A 20,409-nucleotide genomic window follows, 5' to 3' on the forward strand; every position below is an offset into this window, starting at 1 on the left:
ATGGTCCACTGGACCTCTTGGTGGGGGACATGTGTCTGGCTCCAGACTCTACTGGCCGTTGCCGCAGGCAACTATCCCTCCATGGCCCCCAGCCCCGTCAACTTCTCAGTGGTTTACACCATGCCCTTCTTCCAGGCCCGCGGCCCCATCCAGAACATTGTCAACAACTCCCTATACCAGGAGGTGTACGTGGCCTCTCAGAATGTGATCGAAGCCGTCAACAGAAGCTTAGAGAAGGTGTGGGAGCTGCACACCGGACCCGTGGGGAGCCCCGAATGCAAGATATGCGACTTGTGTAACATTGACGGGGATCCAAACTTCTTAGAGAACACAGACAATGAGGTGTTGTTGTTGGATACGCTGTTCATGTATTTGTACTCCTGTGGAAGTTCTCAGTACGGGGTGTGCCATTTTCACCAAATTAACGTCAACGGCGAACCACCTTCTCCATCCAAATGCTTGTTCAGAAAAGAATCAAACTCTGCCGCCTACTGCCCAGACTGCCTTGCCAGTCCCCTGGGCACCAAAGTCACCATGGTGGAGGAAGGCCAGACCGTCTACTTCTTCGTCGCGGCCACTGTCAACGACAGCGTGACGCAGCGCTACGGCAGGAAGTCCATATCGGTTCGCCGGCCGTTGGCGACGGAGGACGGCTTCTACAGCGACGTGCGCAGCCTGACCGTCCTCCCGGCCCTGCGGAGGACCTACAGCATTGAGTATGTCTACAGCTTTTTCACCCAGGAGTTTGTATACTTCCTGTCCGTCCAGAGGGAGAGCCCTGACCAGGAATGGTCCCCGTTCCAGACCCGCCTGGGCCGGCTCCCAAGGAATGAATGGGAGATGAAAAGGTACCGAGAGGTGATATTGGAGTGTAGGTTCGAGCCCAAACGTCGCCGGAGGAGGAATGCAGCGAGCGAGCCCTACAAGGATGTGGTGTACAATGTGGTGCAGGCCGCCCACTTTGGCAAGGCGGGTAGGGAGCTGGCAGAGGAGCTCGGAGCAGAGGAGAAGGACGATATCCTCTACGGGGTGTTTGCTGTTACCGACGACAACGGGTTGACGGAGCAAGACTCGGCCCTGTGCGCGTTCCCCATGGACACTGTGAACACGGCCATCGATGACGGGGTGGATGACTGCTGTACGTCTGGGCCGGAGCAGCTCTCCAGGGGGCTGAGCCACTTCCAGCCCAGCGAGAGCTGTCCACATGAGGTAAGAGGGGATACGGGGTTAATCTGTTCACAGTAGTTTCAGGTGATTAAAATAGGCCAACGCTTGCATGGGTTTTCCAAATGACGTCATAGTGTTTTGTGATATTGAAAGTGAGACACTTTGTAATGACAAAGGCCAGGACAAATGTAATTTAGGGAGAGCAGGTATGAGGAAGTCTGTATTTAATTAAATGACATATCTGGAAAAGATTATTCACAACTGACGTCAACTGGGTCAAAATAACAAGATAACATAATTTGTAAATAAACCTTACGAAATATCCTTGGTATGATGTTGAAAGTCATTGCTCTTAATAGATTTAATTTATAAACTTTACCATTAGTCACCTCATAATGCAAATACGCTGACTCATCCTGGGAAACAGGCTACCGTGAGGGTGTGGAGCAATCGCTTAAAGTAGGATGTTGATATTGGCCGTTTGCACATTCATCGGTCTGCAAAGTCAAGTGAAGCACATAAATTCGATTGAGCAAATATTGACTTAAATTGGCTTGTTTTATAGAGATGTGATAAGAACAAAAAAAAAGAATAAAATATGTATGCCCATCGTTCACAGTGCTGAAATTTTTTAACCTGTAGTCAATAAACTTAAAAAGAACGGCCAAGTTTTAATCAAGCCACCAATGAGTAAGAATAGACTGATAGTTTCATACCTAATGTGACAATATTGAATATAGAAAATATTGACGATGATAATAATAATGATAATAATCATCATCATAATAATAACCATAATCATAATTATAATAATAATAACAGCTTTGTTTACTTTAGAAAATCAACAAGACTCATTTTGGGTGGTTAAGACAGGTGCTACCATCAGGAACTGTAGTAGGATAGTTGGATGGTGGATGAATGTGATGTGATATGATATGAATGTGATCCAATGTCCATCCTTGAATGGGAATCTGGCATGTTGCGGTTTAAGCATAGCTGAACTTTGAATTCTTCTTTTCTCTCTATTCTTCTTATCCTCTCTATGACCTCAGTAGTTTATTTCTGGAGTTAAAAAGAAATAAATATCTTTTTTTTTTTTTTTTTTATCCTTTGCTGTCAGCATGCTGGGCATACAACACTGAGTATTTGTGCCATTGCATCGAGGACAGAGTTAGTCTGCAAGTGGAGTTCAACTTCTCAACCTGCAATGCAACTCTTTATTCATTCTAAAATTGTCAAGATAACTGCTGCAATAACTCTGTCCTGTGGACAACCTGTTGGATGACAAGAGCACAGCTTTTGGTTACACAGAACCGCCACCAACCCCCCTCTTTGGAGAACTATTTATCCTGTTTGGGTCAAAAACAACTAACCTCTTCATGTCATAGTTATGGCAGTAAATGAGAAAGAAAAGGAGAGGAATGTGACCAGGACGGTGTTGGGGTGTGATCAAAGCAGGTGCTGGTGGTGTGTGTGTGTGTGTGTGTGTGTGTGTGTGTGTGTGTGTGTGTGTGTGTGTGTGTGTGTGTGTGTGTGTGTGTGTGTGTGTGTGTGTGTGTGTGTGTGTGTGTGTGTGTGTGTGTGTGCGTGTGTGCGTGTGTGTGTGTGAGAAGTGTCCACCGGTGAGTGTACAGGACTTATCCCAATTGGTTCTGGTGTATCAGGCCGGTATTATTTCGTGGCGCCTCCAAACAGCGGAAAAGGCCCCGAAGCCACCCTTGAGTCCCGCAGCCGTACAGAGCTGAGGCACAAGAGCTAGGCCCGCCCCACCACAGCTGACCAGGCGCCCCCCACCCGGCCGTGAGTCCCGAGCGCTCATCCACGTAGCCGAGTGTGCTCAGCGCGGGGAATGAATGCTTTCCATCAGGGAGGTGGAGCGGCCACGTTTTGTATGAGCATTATTACCGGACATTTTGACTGGCAAGTTCAAATCCAAATGATTTGGAAGCTGTTCATTTAAGGTAAAAGAAAAATAAGCGACATACTGTTGCTTTAACTTGACATTAACCCAAACAGCTACAAATCAAAATTATATTTTTGACCATACAGCAACCTCAACTGAGAGATACCTGAATGCATGTTCATTTGCGAAAATATGTCTTGGACCTCTGTAATAACTGTCTAAAATCCCTTTCTTATCCAGAGCATGGAGAACAACGCTACGTGCAGGGACCAGCCCACCATGGTATCCAAGCCCTACTACCGAGTGGACCTGTTCAACCGGCAGATGAGGGACGTTCTCCTCACCTCCCTGCTGGTCACCATCATCGAAAACAAGACCGTGGCTCATATCGGCACCTCCACCGGACGGCTGCTGCAGGTATCCAGGGTGGAGGCAAAAACACCTTTGGCTCAATGACTTTAGTTTTTCGTTGATGGCTCTGGTATTAATGTACATATTGTGGGTGGCTTTGGCAGCTTGTCTTGACCAGATCCAGCCCGATCATCTACGCCAATTACTCTTTGGTGGAGAACCAGAGGGTGTCCTCCATCGCTGCCGTGTACTCGCCAGAGTATCTGCTCTTTGTTGTTGGAGACAAGGTATGGGTTTGATGTTGCCATGTTGAAGAAAAACAACATCTTTAACCTTATTTTTCCCTGTCAGAGCTACATATTAGTTTGCACAGATGTTGGAATTTGTCCGTCCATGAGAAAAGGCATGGGTTTAATTCTGGTATGTCTCCATAGACATGCAGGTAAGGCTAAATGGAGACGCTAAGTTGTCATGTAGGGGTGAATGGAGTGTGAGTAGAGTGGAAGAGAGTGTGACCCTATCAGGGATTCCATTCAGGGTGTCTCATCGTCGTACTTCCAGATGATTCAGGTGCCCCAGAGAGGGCCCGGGTGCCAACACTTTCTCACCTGCGCCACGTGTCTGATGGCGCCAAAATTCATGGGCTGCGGCTGGTGCTCCGGTGAATGCAGCTGGGAGAGCGAGTGCAGCGCACGATGGAGGAACGAGTCCTGCCCTCCGGGAATCACAGGGGTGAGTCCTGTCTAACCTGCTCTGGTACAACCGTTCATTAGGTTCCTGGAAAGCATTCAATATAACGTTTTATTTTATTTTATCGATGAAAAATTAATAAATAACTGATTTTCCATATCTTAAATTCAACATTTCCAGCTCTCTTTAGAAATGAGCTTGGCAGAAAGTAATGTATAATTGTCCAAGCTGGCTTACCCACTTGGATAAAATAAAATATATTTTTTTCACACTAGTTCTGCCTCTAAGGATCTACAGCCTTTTGATGCAGAGTCTATTGAGTGAGTCAGCTGTCCAGCTTCCTTTTTGAGTTGTTGGAGATTAACCCTGCACCTCAAAAACTTTAGTTTGAGGGGGAAGTGAAATTGGCTGGACTGAATAACTTCAGGAAAAACACCTTTATTTTGTTTGACACAGTTCTTCCCAAGGACAGCGCCCCCCGATGGCCAAACAGAGCTCACAGTGTGCGGTTGGGAGTTTCAGTCCCCGGCGAGGCCTTATATCACCTCCAGAACCCATCAAGTCAGACTGGGGCTGACGGCCTGCGCCGTGCTGCCCGTCAGGAGCAACAACACTCAGTGAGCACCGACACACGGCTCTCTCTTTGCTCCGGGTTCAGGCTGCGTAGGCTCGATTCTCGGAGGGACGACCCCATTTAATTTTGAAGCCAGAAGTAATGCAAAGAGAAGGAGGCAGCCTTGTGATTTGTTTTAACTTGAAAAACCCGTTGTGGCTTGTGCTGCGTGGTTATTGGTCTGCCACTGACTAAATGCTGAATAGTCTTTTGTTGTGCTGCTCTTCAGCTTGGTGTGCAAGATTCGCTCTGGGGCCTTTGAGCTGTCTAAGTCAGTCAGCATTACGGTGGAAGTGCTTGAGGGCAAGGTGGAGGGACGCTACTCTATTGACGGAAAGGCAGAGACGGCAGGGTTCATGTTTGTGGTAATCTTAAAGATGCTCAATTCACTCATTTTAACATTAACAAATAAGTAGATGATCATGACTAATACATATTGTGGAAATGGAGTTGGCAAAAAAGACATTAGCAATACATTGCTTTCTGCAGATTCCCAACATTACAGAGATCCAGCCCAACTACGGGCCCCGTGTGGGAGGAACTCTCATCACTGTGACGGGGCCTCACCTGGACGCCGGCAAGACCAGGAGGGTCACGCTCAACGACCAGGCCTGTCCCATAAAGTGGTGCGGTCCATGAACTCTTCCCGCGATTGTTTTCAACCCGTACGCTCTGTGATGAGCTCTATGATCTCGAGGGAAAAACTGTTTCCATTTTGAAACCCGTTCCAAATTGACTAATTCATCTAAATCGACCAGCCAACGCACCTAATGATTTGCTACGATTGATGTTAAACGGTTGGATACTTCTCAAAAAGCTGTGCAGAAGGCTTTTTTGTTATTAGATGTTATTAGATTAATCTCCTGTATGCTATGTCCACTTTAGAAGAATCTGAAACAGTTAAGCAAAGTGTAACTCTTAACAAATGCTTATTGCACCATTTTAAGTAGTCTTGACGCCACTTACTTTATACATTAGTAACCAATAAGGGAGTCCGTAAACAATATGATAGCTAAGTAAAATAAATTAATTGGAAAAGCGTGGGCAGCCCTATTGATTTCCAGTAGTTATAGTATTTTAAATATCTGTTTTACATGGTGAGAACGGAGAGATGCCATGCCTTTTCAAATCATCAAAGCTTGAGAAAACATGACTGCTCAAGTAAACATAATTTTTCACTGCAGCATGCGTGGGAAGTCATAATTGTAATGAGCGACAATGTCTTGGCTGGCAAGAAGCGTCCTCTCACTGACTGAAGAGCCCTTGTCTCTGCAGGGTCACAGCCCCGAAGGGCAACATTTCCTCCATCATCTGCCTGTCCCAGCCCATCTCCGAGGTGAGAGACGTCCCCCTCAGCGTCTTCATCGATAAGTCCCCTGTGCTCACCACCAAGGTGTTCTACTACAAGGAGAACCCCGAGATCACGGCTGTCCAGCCCACTTGCAGCTTCGACAGGTAAGCCAGTGACGGGTGCAACGGACAAATGTCACATTGTATTTAATGTGGCATTTAAATGCACTTTTTTGCCGGGTCTGCAACCACCTCCAATATTGTATTTATTTTCTGTTATTATGTAAACTACAGGGGGTCCAAGATCATAATCGAAGGAAAGAACCTGGATTCTGTTTACCGCGCCGTGATTCGTTTCAAACCCAACGAGAGTCACCTGAGACCCGTGGCGAGGGTAGAATGCCCACTCACGCTGTAGATTCAATACATTGTTTCTGTATCATCATGTATGACCATTTTCAGCATTGACCTATATTTTGCTGTGTCCCAGGAATGCAAGGGCAAGTCTTTGCCCACTAAGATGGAATGCCTGACCCCCGTGTTTCCCCGGGACGAGACTGAAGAAGGGCAGCTCTCCTTCGACATGGACGGAGCCGTCGGGCTCTGGAATGGAGAGTTCACCTACCACCCGTATGGCGAGCCCATCCCCTTCGAAACCGAGGGACACGTGCTCACTCTGTACCCCGGGTTCGACGAGGTGTCGCTTCATGTAAGGGCCGTGCTGTCCGGGGGTCTCTCCGGGGGTCTCTCCGGGTTTTGAAATAAATGACTTCCAATAACCCTGTATCTATTTTCTCCCTCTGTCTGGACAAAGCATCAAAAGCTGAATCTGGTGACGTCCTGCATGACCATCATCATGACGGTGGCCGGTGTCAACTGTGACGCCAAAGTCCTGGACAATGAGATCACCTGCAGGATCCCGAAAAACATCACCATCCCCAGCGAAGGGCTTCCGGTCAAGGTCAGACCTGCAAGTTCCAATAATGACGAACTGAACAGAAAGCTAGAAACTGTTTTAAACACTGAATACAAAATTGCGATTGTCTAGTTGAAGGTCCATCTTTGAGGTCACCACCATCAGCGCTGGGCCTTGACTGTATACATTTATTTATTATTAATATTTATATAAATATATCCGAGAGGATCATTATTATCCGCATTATTATAATAATAATCCTCAATGGATAATTGTGGCCAGTGTGCCGTATATTGAAATGGACAATAAAACTCTCGCCATGTTGACACACCATGGCCAGAAAGAGTCCGTCTCCCTCCCTAAACCCTTACCTGTGGGCGTCTCTGCCCACAGGTAAGGAACTGTGCTGTCGCCCGTGCTTGACCACGGCCCTTTGTCCGCCACAAGTGACTAAGATAGGGCTTTACCCGACTCAAAATGTTGTCAGTCGAATCAGACTTGGCTATTCAATGTAGGCTTGGGCCGATATTCGTTAATATCAAATAACACGATATTTGTCACCATATGCAATATTTTCACAGGTTAAATAAAGCGATTATGTACAGTATGTGGACGTATGCGCGCAGTTGCGCAACAGCAAGGAAGCAGTTGTAGGATTTGGACGTGGTGGCGTGCGTGCCCTGGATGGTGATGAAGTTGACACTCCGGCGGCACCAACGATGCGTGCACTAGTGATGCATGCACCAGCGATAGGGTGCCTGCGATTGGCGTCCCAAAACAGTGTGTTTTTATTTTAGATGTATGTTATTTTATTTTACATCTGCTTATGGACACACGTGTATATGGAACGTTATGGGACCAAACCGTGCGTAATGGGCACACTTTCTCTGTTACTCTCTCCCCGATCACCCTCCCTCCATGCGTTATGTGCAGAAAAGTTGTGCCCCGTCCCCATTCTGTTTTTAGTTGTTTTATTTGGAGGAACGGGGTAGGGCGATCGGGACGCACGGAGAGCCGTATTCGATCCACACATATAAAAATATATTTATGATTCCCCTTATTTATAATGAAATGTTATCTCTGTGAATTTTGTAAGCTTCTATCTGTTTTATCCTGTTATGCCAATGCACACTGACTAACTGGTGAATGGGAGATCCTTTCCGCAGGCATGTTACTAGAATGGTACACCCTCTCTCCAATGAAAACAAATACAGAGTGTTTTTATTGTACATGTATTTATTGTAATTGAACGAAACCAAAAAAATGCTGGGCGCAACTGTGCGTAATGGGAACACTTTCTCCGTCACTGCCCCCCTGTCAATAAAAATGACAATGTCGTGTAGCACGATATTTAGGCAGGACTGCACCCAATATAACATTTTGTGAATCATCGAATATTTGTCGGGGGGGAGGCACGGACACGGAGGAACGGGGGTTGCGTACCAAGACCTGATATTAAATGGGTCCCGAGGCTTAATTATTAATATAAGACCGTAGTATCGACAAGCTCCCATGTAATCGGTTCTGTTAACGGTATTGGAGAAATTTTGAAAAAACATTTTTCTATTGATCTAGTCTATATAACTTGCAATCACATTAAGATATGCGTCTCAGAAGCATTTTCGCTATTATCAGGAGAGACATCTCTCCTCTCTCGCTCTCTTCCGCTCCATCGCCGGAGTTAGGGAGTTATGGAGGTATGTAGTACCGTTAAAAACGTAATGATTCCCATCCCTACTCATACCCCTTTCCTCCCTGGCCCGTCCCACCGCTCCAAATAAAACAATTAAAAAGGCTTTTAGTTGTTTTATTTGGAGGAATGGGTCAGGCACATGGAGAGCGTTTTGAGCACTCTAAAACTGCATGAATTTGACATAAAATGTAAAACCCATTGTTCTAACTCTAGTGATGTCTATTTTGCCTCCAGATCTCCATCAACGGGCAGGTCCACAATGTGGGCACAGTGGTGAGGGTCAGCAATCACTACATGGTGGGCATCGTCCTGGGCATCCTGGCCGCGCTGGTGGCCGGGGCCGCTCTTGCCTATGCTGTCATGAAGCACTTACGGAAAAAGAAAAAAGGTGCACTGCCCTTTCTTTCTATCTTTTTTTTTTTTTAATTAACTTATGTTTGTGGACTTTGACCGGGACCAACCAGTGCAGCCTGCCATGCCTGGCGGCACAGGATTGAGATTAGACAACCTGTTCAACTAGAACATCCCCGGCTTTGTTGAGGATGTACATGTCGTTTGTATTTCTTTTTCATTTTTTTACGGGGGGGTGGGGGTTAATAATTGAAAAAGTGTTGTCCTGAAATGTTATTTCAGCCTCCATGGTGGAGACTCACCTGGGTCACAACCACATCCGCTCCGACGCCACCACCGGGGAGCTGTCGCCTGTCGGGGACTACAGGAGAGGTGAAAAGCTCGAACGTGCATTGTTTACTGTACATCAACAACACAGAATTAGGCCTCTTAAGTCGAAATCTCTCGGTAGTCGTCTCCCAGAATCCCGGTGCGTTGGCGGGGCACGTGGTGTTTCCCAGCCTGGCTTATGCCGCCGCCAGCGTGGACCCCGTGCTCGCGCCGCTCATGCCCGCCGAGAAGATTTCCATCTCCAGTTTCAGACCAGAGCTGCTGGAGGAGGTGAAGGATGTCCTCATCCCGGCTCAGATGCTCGTCGTCCAGCACCACCGAATCATAGGGAAGGGTGAGGAGCGTCATCAAGCTTTAGATGTCACGTAACGTATGAATGTGACACATTTTAGAGTTTTAATGGAGCCTTTTGTGGTCACGCCTGTATTTGTCCAGGTCACTTTGGAACCGTCTACCACGGCTACTTTACAGACCACAACAACAGAGAAATTCACTGCGCTGTTAAGTCGTTGAACAGTAAGTGTCTCCTTCCTGGCACACGCTTTAAAAGGCCTGTGGACAACACTTCCGACCAACTGATTAAATAGTGTAAAATATTCGCCATGCAAGTCAAACCCTATGTGCTGTATCGTACGGCAGTGTTTCTCAAACTTATTTCTACCATGGCAAACTTTTCATAATGAAACACTATCCCATTTACCACTAAAAAACACCACAAAACTTCACAAACATGTATAACAAGTGTTTATTATGGACTACTGCAGTAATAGTTCTCTTTTCGTGTGAAATTTGAGCTTCTTCTGATTAAAACATTGCTGGCTGGGCTGAAACTGAATTAGTACAGCCTAGCAGTTTTGAACACAAGAGCCAATTTCTTCTTTTTTTTTTCATTTATGTGGAATTTGAAAACATTTCACAGCACACCTGGCAAGCAAACTAGGAGTTTGTCCTCTTACGAAAAAATGTGTGTGATATTGTAAAATGTGTGTGAGTCTGTGTGTGTGTGTGTGTCCATTACGATCCCAGGAATCACAGACGTGGAGGAGGTGGAGCAGTTCCTGAAGGAAGGCATCATCATGAAGGGTTTCCACCACAGCAACGTGCTGTCGCTGCTGGGCATCCTGCTGCCCCAGGAAGGGCTCCCCCTGGTGGTGCTGCCCTACATGAAGCACGGCGACCTGCGCCACTTCATACGCTGCGAGAAGAGGGTGAGGCTCGGTCATTATTTTGTCGACAATGGTGACGATCTTGTGCCGAACCATCTGCTTAAACGAACATCTTCAAAAACTCACGCCAACTCTCTGTCAGTGAGAAAGAGCCCATAGCCCAAGGATCACAAAGCAAAAAAACAAAAACCTGATGTCTGACTCATGGAAATTCACATCAATATGTGTTTGTGTGTGTGTGTGTGTGTGTGTGTGTGTGCGCGCGCGCGTGTGTGAGCGTGTGTGTTTAGGTTGTGTGTGTGTGTGTGTGTGTGTGTGTGTGTGTGTGTGTGTGTGTGTGTGTGTGTGTGTGTGAGTGTGTGTGTGAGTTTTCACAATTCTTCATTTATTTATCCCCATTGTATCTTTCTTTTTTAGAATCCTACCGTGAAGGATCTGATCGGCTTTGGCCTGCAGGTGGCCAAGGGTATGGAGTATTTGGCTCAGAAGAAGTTTGTGCACAGGGACCTCGCTGCACGCAATTGCATGTGAGTCATTGCAATAGAAAGAGAGAGAGAGAAAGAGAGAGAGAGAGAGTGAGTGAGAGAGAGAGAGACAGAGAAGTAGATTCAAGTTGTAAAACTTTGAAACCACTTAGAATTTCAAACACAAGTTCAGGTTCTCCCTTAAACAAGTTTATCTGAGGATGTTTTGTACTCCCTCTCTCAGTTCACTTTATGTCTTCCAATAATTCCCGTGTTTGTCCTGAAGAGATATTCATCTAAGGGTGTTTCTTTTAGGCTTGACGAGTCGTACACGGTGAAGGTGGCAGACTTCGGCATGGCCCGGGATGTGTTCGACAAGGAGTACTACAGCGTCCAGGACCACAGGAAGGCCAAGCTGCCAGTCAAGTGGATGGCCATTGAGAGCCTGCAGACGCAGAAGTTCACCTCCAAGTCAGACGTGGTGAGGAAAGACACATTAAGATCCATCTCTTTTTTGCCGTGGTGCGCCAACATGGCGAGAGTTTTTATTAATCGTTGGACAGAACGGCTCGCTGGCCACACGTATAAATAATAATTTATTATAATAATGATGATAATGTTGAGGATGGATTCGGGCACAGGAGGAATGGCTTTTCTCTCCCTGTCTCCTCATCGGCTGACGAGCCCGTGCGCCGATCCCCTCTGAAAGACAGACAAACATGAGGAAATCTCCCTGCCTCAAGTCAGACCAATCAGTGCCGCACAGACAGTTCGACGTATCGGTCTCCAGACAGAAAGGGAGAGAGAAGTTAGATTTAAACAGCACTGGCTTTCCACAGAGAGCTGACTTTAGCCTCGCAAACGCCTGCTGGCACTTATCTGACCACTGGACTGGAACTGGAGCACCCTTTGGAGTTAAGTCGGACAAGGGGCTGGTTAGCTCTGAAAAATCGGGGACAAACCTCCAATTGTAGCCGGCCAGCCCCAAGCACTGCCCCAAGAACCTCCTTCTTGGTCTTGGGTCTCTTGGTGTGTTTGCGACCGCAGTGGTTTTATCAAGCTGGGGTCGGACTAGGCCTTCACTCAACCCCAGATACCGTACCTCCCGCCATCCCACGGCACACTTCTTTGGGTTGGCAGTGAGTCCAGCCCCCCTCAGGGACTCAAGCACAGCACTCACATGCTACATATGCCACTCCCAGGTGTCGCTGTGAATGATAACGTCATCTAGGTAGGCCGCAGCGTATGCTACATGTGGATGCAGGCCGCAGTCCATGAGTCTCTGAAAGGTGGCTGGGGCACCTAACAATCCAAACGGAAGTGTGTGAAAGTGGTATTAGCAAAACGGCGTGGAGAACGCCAAATTTTCCTTGGACTCCTCAGACAAGGTAATCTGCCAGTAGCCCTTGGTTAAATCCACTGTTGTGAAAAAACGAGCTGTACCTAACCGGTCGAGAAGTTCATCGACCCGGGGCATTGGGTAGGCGCCGAACTTGGACACCGCGATCACCCTTCGGTAGTCCACGCAGAACGGGACTGACCCATCGGGCTTACCCACCAGCACGATGGGACTAGACCAGTCACTCGTGAATTCCTCAATTACGCCCATGTCCAGCATGGCCTCTAATTCCACCTGCACAATCTTGCGTTTTTGTTTGGGCAGGCGATAGGGCCGGGAGCGCATCTTCGACCCCAGGGTCGTCTCCACATGGTGGTGTATGAGGGACGTGAGGCCTGGCAGGGAGGAGAAAACATCAGAGAAGCAACGCTGAAGTGCAGCTAGTTCACCCTCTGGGACAGAGAGTGATGGTCACTTAACAGGGCCGCGGTATGAACGGCCGCATTTTGAACCTCCGGCCCCAACTAATCCCCCTCAATTGTCCGGCGTGACCAGAGCTACGGGCGCCCCCTCCCTCCATTCTTTTGAGAGGTTTAGGTGATAAATCTGTGTTGCCCCTGCCTGTCAGACCGTTCGACCTCATAATTGACCTCGCCAAGCCACCGTGTGACCACAAAAGGCCCTTGTCACTTCACGAGCAATTTAGAGCTGGACGTAGGGAGCAACACTAACACCTTGTCTTCCGGTGCAAATTGTCTGAGCCGAGCCCCCCCGTCGTATAAGAGCCAGAGCAAATTCTCACGTGATAACGGCTGAATCAGCGCGTGTAACTTTGCTCTCAGGTCCATAACATACTGTATTTCCCTCCTCCCAGTTTTCTTTAATTAGGTCTAGCCAAAGGGTCTCATGCCAAAGATGAGTTGAAAGGGAGAAAATCCCATGGAGGCCTGGGGAACCTCCTGCGCCACAAACAACAGGGGGTCCAACCACTTGTCCCAATTATGGCTATCGTCGTGAACAAACTTTTGAATCATGTTTTTCAGTGTTTTATTAAAGCGCTCCACCAGGCCCTTGGTCTGAGGATGGTAAACGCTGGTCCGAATTGAGCGGACGCGCGATAACTCCTTAAGCTCCCGAAGTGTACGTGACATAGTGACCCTGCCCCGAGTACACATTTTATTCATCTTGTCTGTGAGTGCGGATCCATGAGATCCATATACTACCGATGACATTTTTCATTAACTTCTGCTGGGTTCTCTGACAACAGTGTTTCCCGAGTGATGTGGTAATCTGTAACTCAACTTCTAAACATTGCTTCAACAACTTGGTCTATTTAGAAAAATCTAATTTTAATAAGAAACAAATTTAGATGTTTCTGGTTCTATAGGGTACTCTCTAATATTTCACTGTTTACAATTTGGTTCCACTGCTACTTCAAAACATTTTTTTTTTAAATGTAGTCAAGGTCTCTCCATTTGGTAGATGCTAATCTTTCATCATGTTTATATGCTCGCATGCATTTCATCAGACAAGAATTATAATGTAGCCTATCAAACAATTGTATTTGCAAAACCGTTCAGTACAATAGCAGCAATATCACTAATTGTCAAGGATCTTTGAATGCTGGAAATGTTATAGCCTCACCCAAATGTAGATCAAGGTCACAGTCACATGCAAGCTGGTCAAAGGTTTCATGTTGCTTGTCAGTGGATTCCTGTCCAAATACCTTCAAGGCTTGCAGAATTAAAACACTAAATAGACAAATTGGTTAACATCTATCAATACACAATTAAAACATTAATTGATTTACTTGGTATTTCCAAATTAAAACTTCAAATTTGGCATGCCCAAATTAAATTCCATTGAAACGGCCAATGTGTTTCACATTTATTTTAGTTTCAACTTTTAGTAAGTGAACTAATAAGTAAGTGAACGCACACATATTCTTAGTACTTCTCTTGCTCCTGCAAACAGAATGATTTTTCCTCTTTGCTCACCAATTTGCTAAGTTTTATACTGTATATCAATAGTTACTTGATTTAGTGTCAAGCTGAGATTACATCTTGTGAAAAAAAGAAGAAGGAAAAATTACGTTTCATTATACTCTAAACAATCACCAGCTTTACTGGAAAGCTGAACCAACTCAAAATCACTCGCCAAAAAGCATTCTTTTTTTTAAATACAACAGTGGAACCACGACATAATAAAAGCAGTGCGGACCCCTTAATGCACACAAAAAAAGGCACAAAGAACACCTCAAATTATTGGAGGTTTCCACTGCATGCAATGTGGACTTACACACACACTCTGAACAACCCCACAACCTCTCTGCCCAGACAGTCACACCCACACAGGCCCGACCACTTGGTCACGCGCCCACACAAACACACACAGACACATATTATTTTCCTTTTTTTTTTTTCTTTGTTGCAATGCTTCGTCACAGGGAGCACACTTCACCATGTTGTTTCTCTGGTCCTTAATTCATCCGTAATCAATATTTATATCAAGATTTACTGATATATTTGTATTTTAATAATTCTTTATTTAATTCTGTTTACTTTTGTTATTCATTCAATTACAGTTACAAATTACAACTCGTATGTTATTTTGCCGATTTAGTGCTCTGGATGGCACTTTTTTCCATACCCTTACTTGGTCCTTTTGACATGCGTAAATCCTTTCGTCTCTACGTTCAAAATTCTTAAGGTTAGTAATTTTAGACACCCAAATGTCACCATGTTCCCAGAGCACACACCAACATTCTGTAGCGACACACTTAGAAGCAGTTTCAGAACTGAGTGAAACTGGCAGTGAAACCGGCAGTGAAACCAGTTATTTCTTTCTCAGAACAGCTGCGGTTTCTCTCATTTTGAATTATTTTGGCAATTTTCTTTTCGTCTTCGGCACAGGTGCGCTCCCCCTTTTGGCAGCTAGTTTTGGCGTCCTTTTTCTTTTTGTCTTTTTAGGCAAAGGGCACAGATGGGCTCCTCCTTTGGGCGGCTAGTTTTATTTCTTTTTTTTTTGTCTTTTTACTGTAATTTCCACCCTATTTTTCTCGGTTTAAAACTATTTTCATCCTTTAAAATGATAGAGGGTTCACTCTTCCCCAGAATAAAGTAGAAGAAGAGGAAGTACCACTGTTCGAAGAAGTACCACTGTTCGACACAAAATATCCAACACTAAGGCAGTGTTTTAGTTAAATAGGTAGCTGTTCCCTTTGTTCTATTAAGCCGACTGCTGGATACCGTGTCGAACGGAAGCACCTCGGCTCAGACGTGACGCGCAACCCTCCTGGCTGGCTTGCAAAATTGTGGGAGATTTTCTCAAGGCCTTCTCCGGAGCCTACAGTTTCGCTGGCTGAAATCATGGATTAGTTTGGAGAGAAATAAGTCAAAGTACCACTTCTTAAAGCTTTGAGTAAATTTAATAACAGCTGGGAACTTTGTCCAAGTGCACTCCGCAGGGTACACCGGAAAAATACAAAACGTTTGTGGCATTAACAGAAGTATATAGGCAAACATAAAGACGTGCCCAAAGACATGGGTGTCGTCTTACTGATTAACCCTTAGATTAACCCTACAGTACATGATGGGTGGTTCAGAAATAATGAGCAGAATCTTATCTTACACAAGCATGGAAGGAAAGAACAGAAAAGCACTGTCTGAAATAGATAGAAAGACTCATGTACCCGGTCTTTCCTTAGCAATTAAAATACTGTTTAGAGAAGCGAATATGGTTTGAACTGGAGAATCACAAGATACAGGCATAACTCCAAGATTTCAAGATTCAAGATTCAAGATTCAAGATTTTGTCACATACATATACATACTTTCATACATATATGCAGTGAAATGTAAGATGAGTGTGACCCTCCTAGTTGTGCGAGCACAAGCTTATTTGAAGAAAGCAGAAAATTAGAATTCATTGGTTATATAAGTGACAGTAAATAAAATGTCATGTGAAGATAGCTTCTTCAATCCCATGAGGTAGAACAGGATGGATTCCTCCACAGCTCCTTGTCCTTTCTCAGCAGGCAAGAGGGCGTCCAACAGCACTGGTAACATGTAACTAAAATATATATAAGATTACAACGTTAAACTAAAATCCCATCAACAAAATACATATGTTACATGAAACAAAACCTATGTCATTATTATGTGTTTTAACTTTGTGTATGTGCATTATGATTGTAGTGTGTAAATGGATCAATTCTGATAAAAATAAGGAAACTATGATGGGGGTCAAAACTTAATTTGTGTCGTGTGGGAGCGAAACTCTGTCACACACACACAGAGACCTAAAAATGGGCTCATGGGCCAAAAATGGTTGAGAACTCCCTTTATTAGTCTGTATAAATTTAAGTTGAATATAAAGAGTTAAAGTAATGTGGAAGTGATTCTTCTGCAATGAATGGTGAGGTTAGTCTGCCCGCTACAAGAAAACAAGAACTGAGAATATTCAAGATTATTTATTCTGCAGAATAAAGAGAAAGGTTCAGTATTGCTCCAAAGCAGTGCTCTGACCAGTCTAATCTTATTTCTCATCAAGAGGGCTTTATACAAAAACAGAGGGTGTGGCTTGGGTCAGAAGTCATTTACAAGTCTGTGTCCCTAGACTGTCTCCCTGGATGCCAACCTCAAACAGTCAATTCACAGGAACTTGTAAATGACCTGGCAGACGCGGATTACAATCCCTTACAATGCACCTCCAGGCTCCCCTGTGGTTATTCCTCATCTCCATACAAGGTAAACAGGGACAAATGTGATGGTTTTTCCATGTTAGAATTGACATTGTAGAGAGAAAGAACATTTCTCTTTACATAAAGTTGGGGGATTCCTGGGAAAACAGAATCAATGTTTTAAAAAACTCCCCCTCTGGAGGTAGAGGCCTTTGTTTCATTCAAAATAAATGATCGTAAGCATTTTTCTCTCACAGTAACTAGCCTAACGATTAAAAAAAAAAAATAATTTAATTTTAAAAATGTAGTTACTAGACCAAACTACTCCATTTTTTAATCATGTAATTTGTGTGGTATTTAAATAGTGATGTCCTGTTGGTTGCAGTGGTCCTTTGGAGTGCTGATGTGGGAAATGCTGACCAGAGGAGCCAGCCCCTACCCCGAGGTGGACCCCTACGACATCACACACTACCTGCTGAAGGGCCGGCGGCTCCCCCAGCCTCAGTACTGCCCCGACCCGCTGTAAGCAATAAGAATAATAAAATAATAATAAAAATAGAAAAACAATGGTAACTTGCAATAAACCAAAAAATAAAACATTTAAATTGGAATATCTGGCAATATACAATAAACCTAAAAATGGACAAAAAAAATAGGAAAAATACGAATATACAGTTAACCTAAAGAAATTACAATCAACAGTAAAAATAATGCTGTGATGCACTGTATCAACAATGCACACTGTTAAAAATAAGAAATTGTGCAAGTTTGCATACATGTATGATTATTAAATAAAATCTGTACATATACTGTGTGTGAAAAAAAACAAAAAACTGTAAAGTTCATTGGCTCAATACTTAATTTCTTTACTGTTCCCTGGTCCTGTAGTTCACATTTTCTTGTAGTCATAACATTCATAGCTCATTGCTAGTTTTGTTATAATTATCCCAGAATTGTATGTATATATTTTTTTACTTAGTCAGGAGAGGGAGCATTCTGGCCTGTACGTAAAACGTCCCAGCATGCAGGGACAGCAGTGTGTAAGAACGGCCAACCTGCAATGTCAAATCCCTGACAATCTATGTCCCACGAGGGTTAAGCAGTGATGCACTTTGAGGTTAATGTTCTTCAATATACCTCAACTGAAGATCCTGCCCCCCCCACACACACACACAAAAGCATACACACTTTTCTCTTGAAATTAATCATAAAACCCATGGTCTTACTCACGGTCTTAAACATTAGAGAATAAATCAACCATTTATAAGAACAAACTTTAAAGAAGATGGGACATGTTGGCTCACCTTTCTACATGGAAACTTACACCAATTAAGCGATGTGATACATAATAACACATCTATATTGTTGTTGTTATTTTGTATTTATAAGAAAAAGCAAATTAATAAAAAAACTTAGCTTATCGAATATATCGATTAAAAAAATTACATATAACATACGTTCATACATTTAATTTAGCCTTGTGAATACATAGATTTCACTTAAAAAAAATTCAGACAAAATCTGCATTTAATTTAGCTTTTAAAATATGTAGATGAACTGTTTTCAGTAAATTAACAATAAAATCGGCATTTATACGTTTAATTTTGCTTTTAGAATAAATAGGTTTTACTTTTTGGAAAAAATACCAACAAAATGTGCTTTGTCATCTCAAAAACACAAAAATGTCATTGTCCCAGAAGTTTTTATTCATAGCAGCAAAATCCTCTTGCTCTTTCCGTTGCAGCTACGCCATCATGCTCCAGTGCTGGGACCCAGACCCTGAGCTGAGGCCCAGCTTTGCCACGCTGATGTCGGCCGTGCTCAGCATCTTGTCGGATCTGGAGGGTGAGCACTACATCAGCCTGAAGGTCACCTATGTCAACCTGGACCAGCCGCGGCCCTACCCCGCCCTCACTGAGTACGACTCCATGGACTGCGAGGACACTGGCTCGCTTTCGTCCTAATCCTGTCTTCACCTCCCCCTTCTCCTCCTCCTCCTCCATTTTGGCACTTTACAACTGCTACTGGTGTTGCAGTAGGAGCACATCGAGCTCCGCCGAAATGTCACACCGTCGTCTTGGTGTAGCGGATATGGTGGTACCAATCACACTGGAGATTAGAGGGACAGCCTGTGTGTCTGTGTCTGTGTGTGTGTGTGTGTGTGTGTGTGTGTGTGTGTGTGTGTGTGTGTGTGTGTGTGTGTGTGTGTGTGTGTGTGTGTGTGTGTGTGTGTGTGTGTGTGTGTGTGAGGGACAGCTGGTCAGTACTCGTCATGGTCGAACGAGGGAACCTGGAGCAGAATATTGCATTGAACTCCATTCCAGAGGTTCGTGACTAAAGCTTGCTTTACACCTAATCTGTCTCCGCATCCGAAGGTCGGATCCTCCCCCTAATACCCGTCACACGAACGGCCACTAGGTTTCGCAACACAAAATATATATAGGAAAATGGGACAGCTTGTTTTTTCCAGTACAACAGCGAGTCGTTTAATATGGTAACATCCAACGATAGCGCTAATGACGTCATTATTTAATATATGTGACTTATTTACTTAGTTTTAAGCCCAGTTCCAATAAAACAACTCGACCGACGTCACTTTCGGTCGTACTGTCAGACCCCAGCCCGCACAGCCTATCAGGCGCGGAATCAGACTCTCCTTAGGAATGATTGGACTTCCGGTTCCTTCTTGTCGTTTGTCACATTCAGTGTGAAGCAGGCTGAAGTTACAGCGTGTACTGTTACAGTAGTATTTGTATATTAAATTGTCTGTGTAACGTCCCCCCACTATGAATGGTATTTTTAATTGAACTGTTTAACTCTGAATATTTCGGATCATATTGCCTGTAAAGAAAAAAAAAGGCCAAACACCATGTTTTTAAAACCCAATCTGCTTGTATCTGGCACAAATGTCTTCAAACAGTGTGAGTCTAATAAATCGACATATTTATTTGTTTATAGAATTGATTGACTTGTGAACTCTCACATTAATAACACATTTACATTACAGAACAGAATAGCTTTGTATAGTTACATTTTGACATTTTCGTCAAACTATACTGGAGATGCGACTCAGACCCCTGTCTCTGTGGAGGTCTTCCAGCAGAGGTCAGCATCGTGTTTCCACCGCACTGATGCTGCTCCAGCCTGAGAGAAGAGAACTCTCCCTGACACCCAGGGGAGCATCCTCCACGTGACGCTTCTTCTCCTTCTTCTTCTTGCCGTAGTGTTGCAACAGTCAGGGCAGAAACCTGAACTCAAGGTTAGAATTCCAGCCTCGAGGTGTCAAAGAAAATATTAAATGGAAATATGGAAACATTCCAGTAATAAAGTGTAATTCAGAGAGCGGCGTCAAATCGTTACGATTTTTCTCTGAGATGAATTGAAAGGAGAGCAAACAAAAGACAGTCTGCCTGTCCCCTTTACAAAAAAAAAAAAAAGCACTTGCAACACTCCAA

At 44.5% G+C, this 20,409-nt stretch overlaps 1 protein-coding gene across 1 annotated transcript; it reads left to right on the plus strand.

The window, feature by feature from the left end:
- On the plus strand, nt 1–18,918 carry mst1rb (macrophage stimulating 1 receptor b; the record flags this gene model as incomplete). Its single annotated transcript, XM_080000108.1, has 20 exons — nt 1–1,209; nt 3,311–3,487; nt 3,586–3,708; nt 3,983–4,153; nt 4,568–4,728; nt 4,954–5,089; nt 5,214–5,350; nt 6,000–6,179; nt 6,309–6,408; nt 6,505–6,723; nt 6,829–6,975; nt 8,858–9,011; nt 9,257–9,346; nt 9,426–9,638; nt 9,740–9,820; nt 10,331–10,512; nt 10,888–10,997; nt 11,250–11,415; nt 17,340–17,476; nt 18,699–18,918. 20 exons carry the CDS (start codon nt 1–3, stop codon nt 18,916–18,918), a joined length of 4,113 nt encoding a protein of 1,370 aa, XP_079856234.1.
- Between the last annotated feature and the right edge of the window lie 1,491 nt (nt 18,919–20,409).

This window comes from Zeus faber (genome assembly GCF_960531495.2).
Source record: "Zeus faber genome assembly, chromosome: 5".
Classification (NCBI taxonomy): Eukaryota; Metazoa; Chordata; class Actinopteri; order Zeiformes; family Zeidae; genus Zeus; species Zeus faber.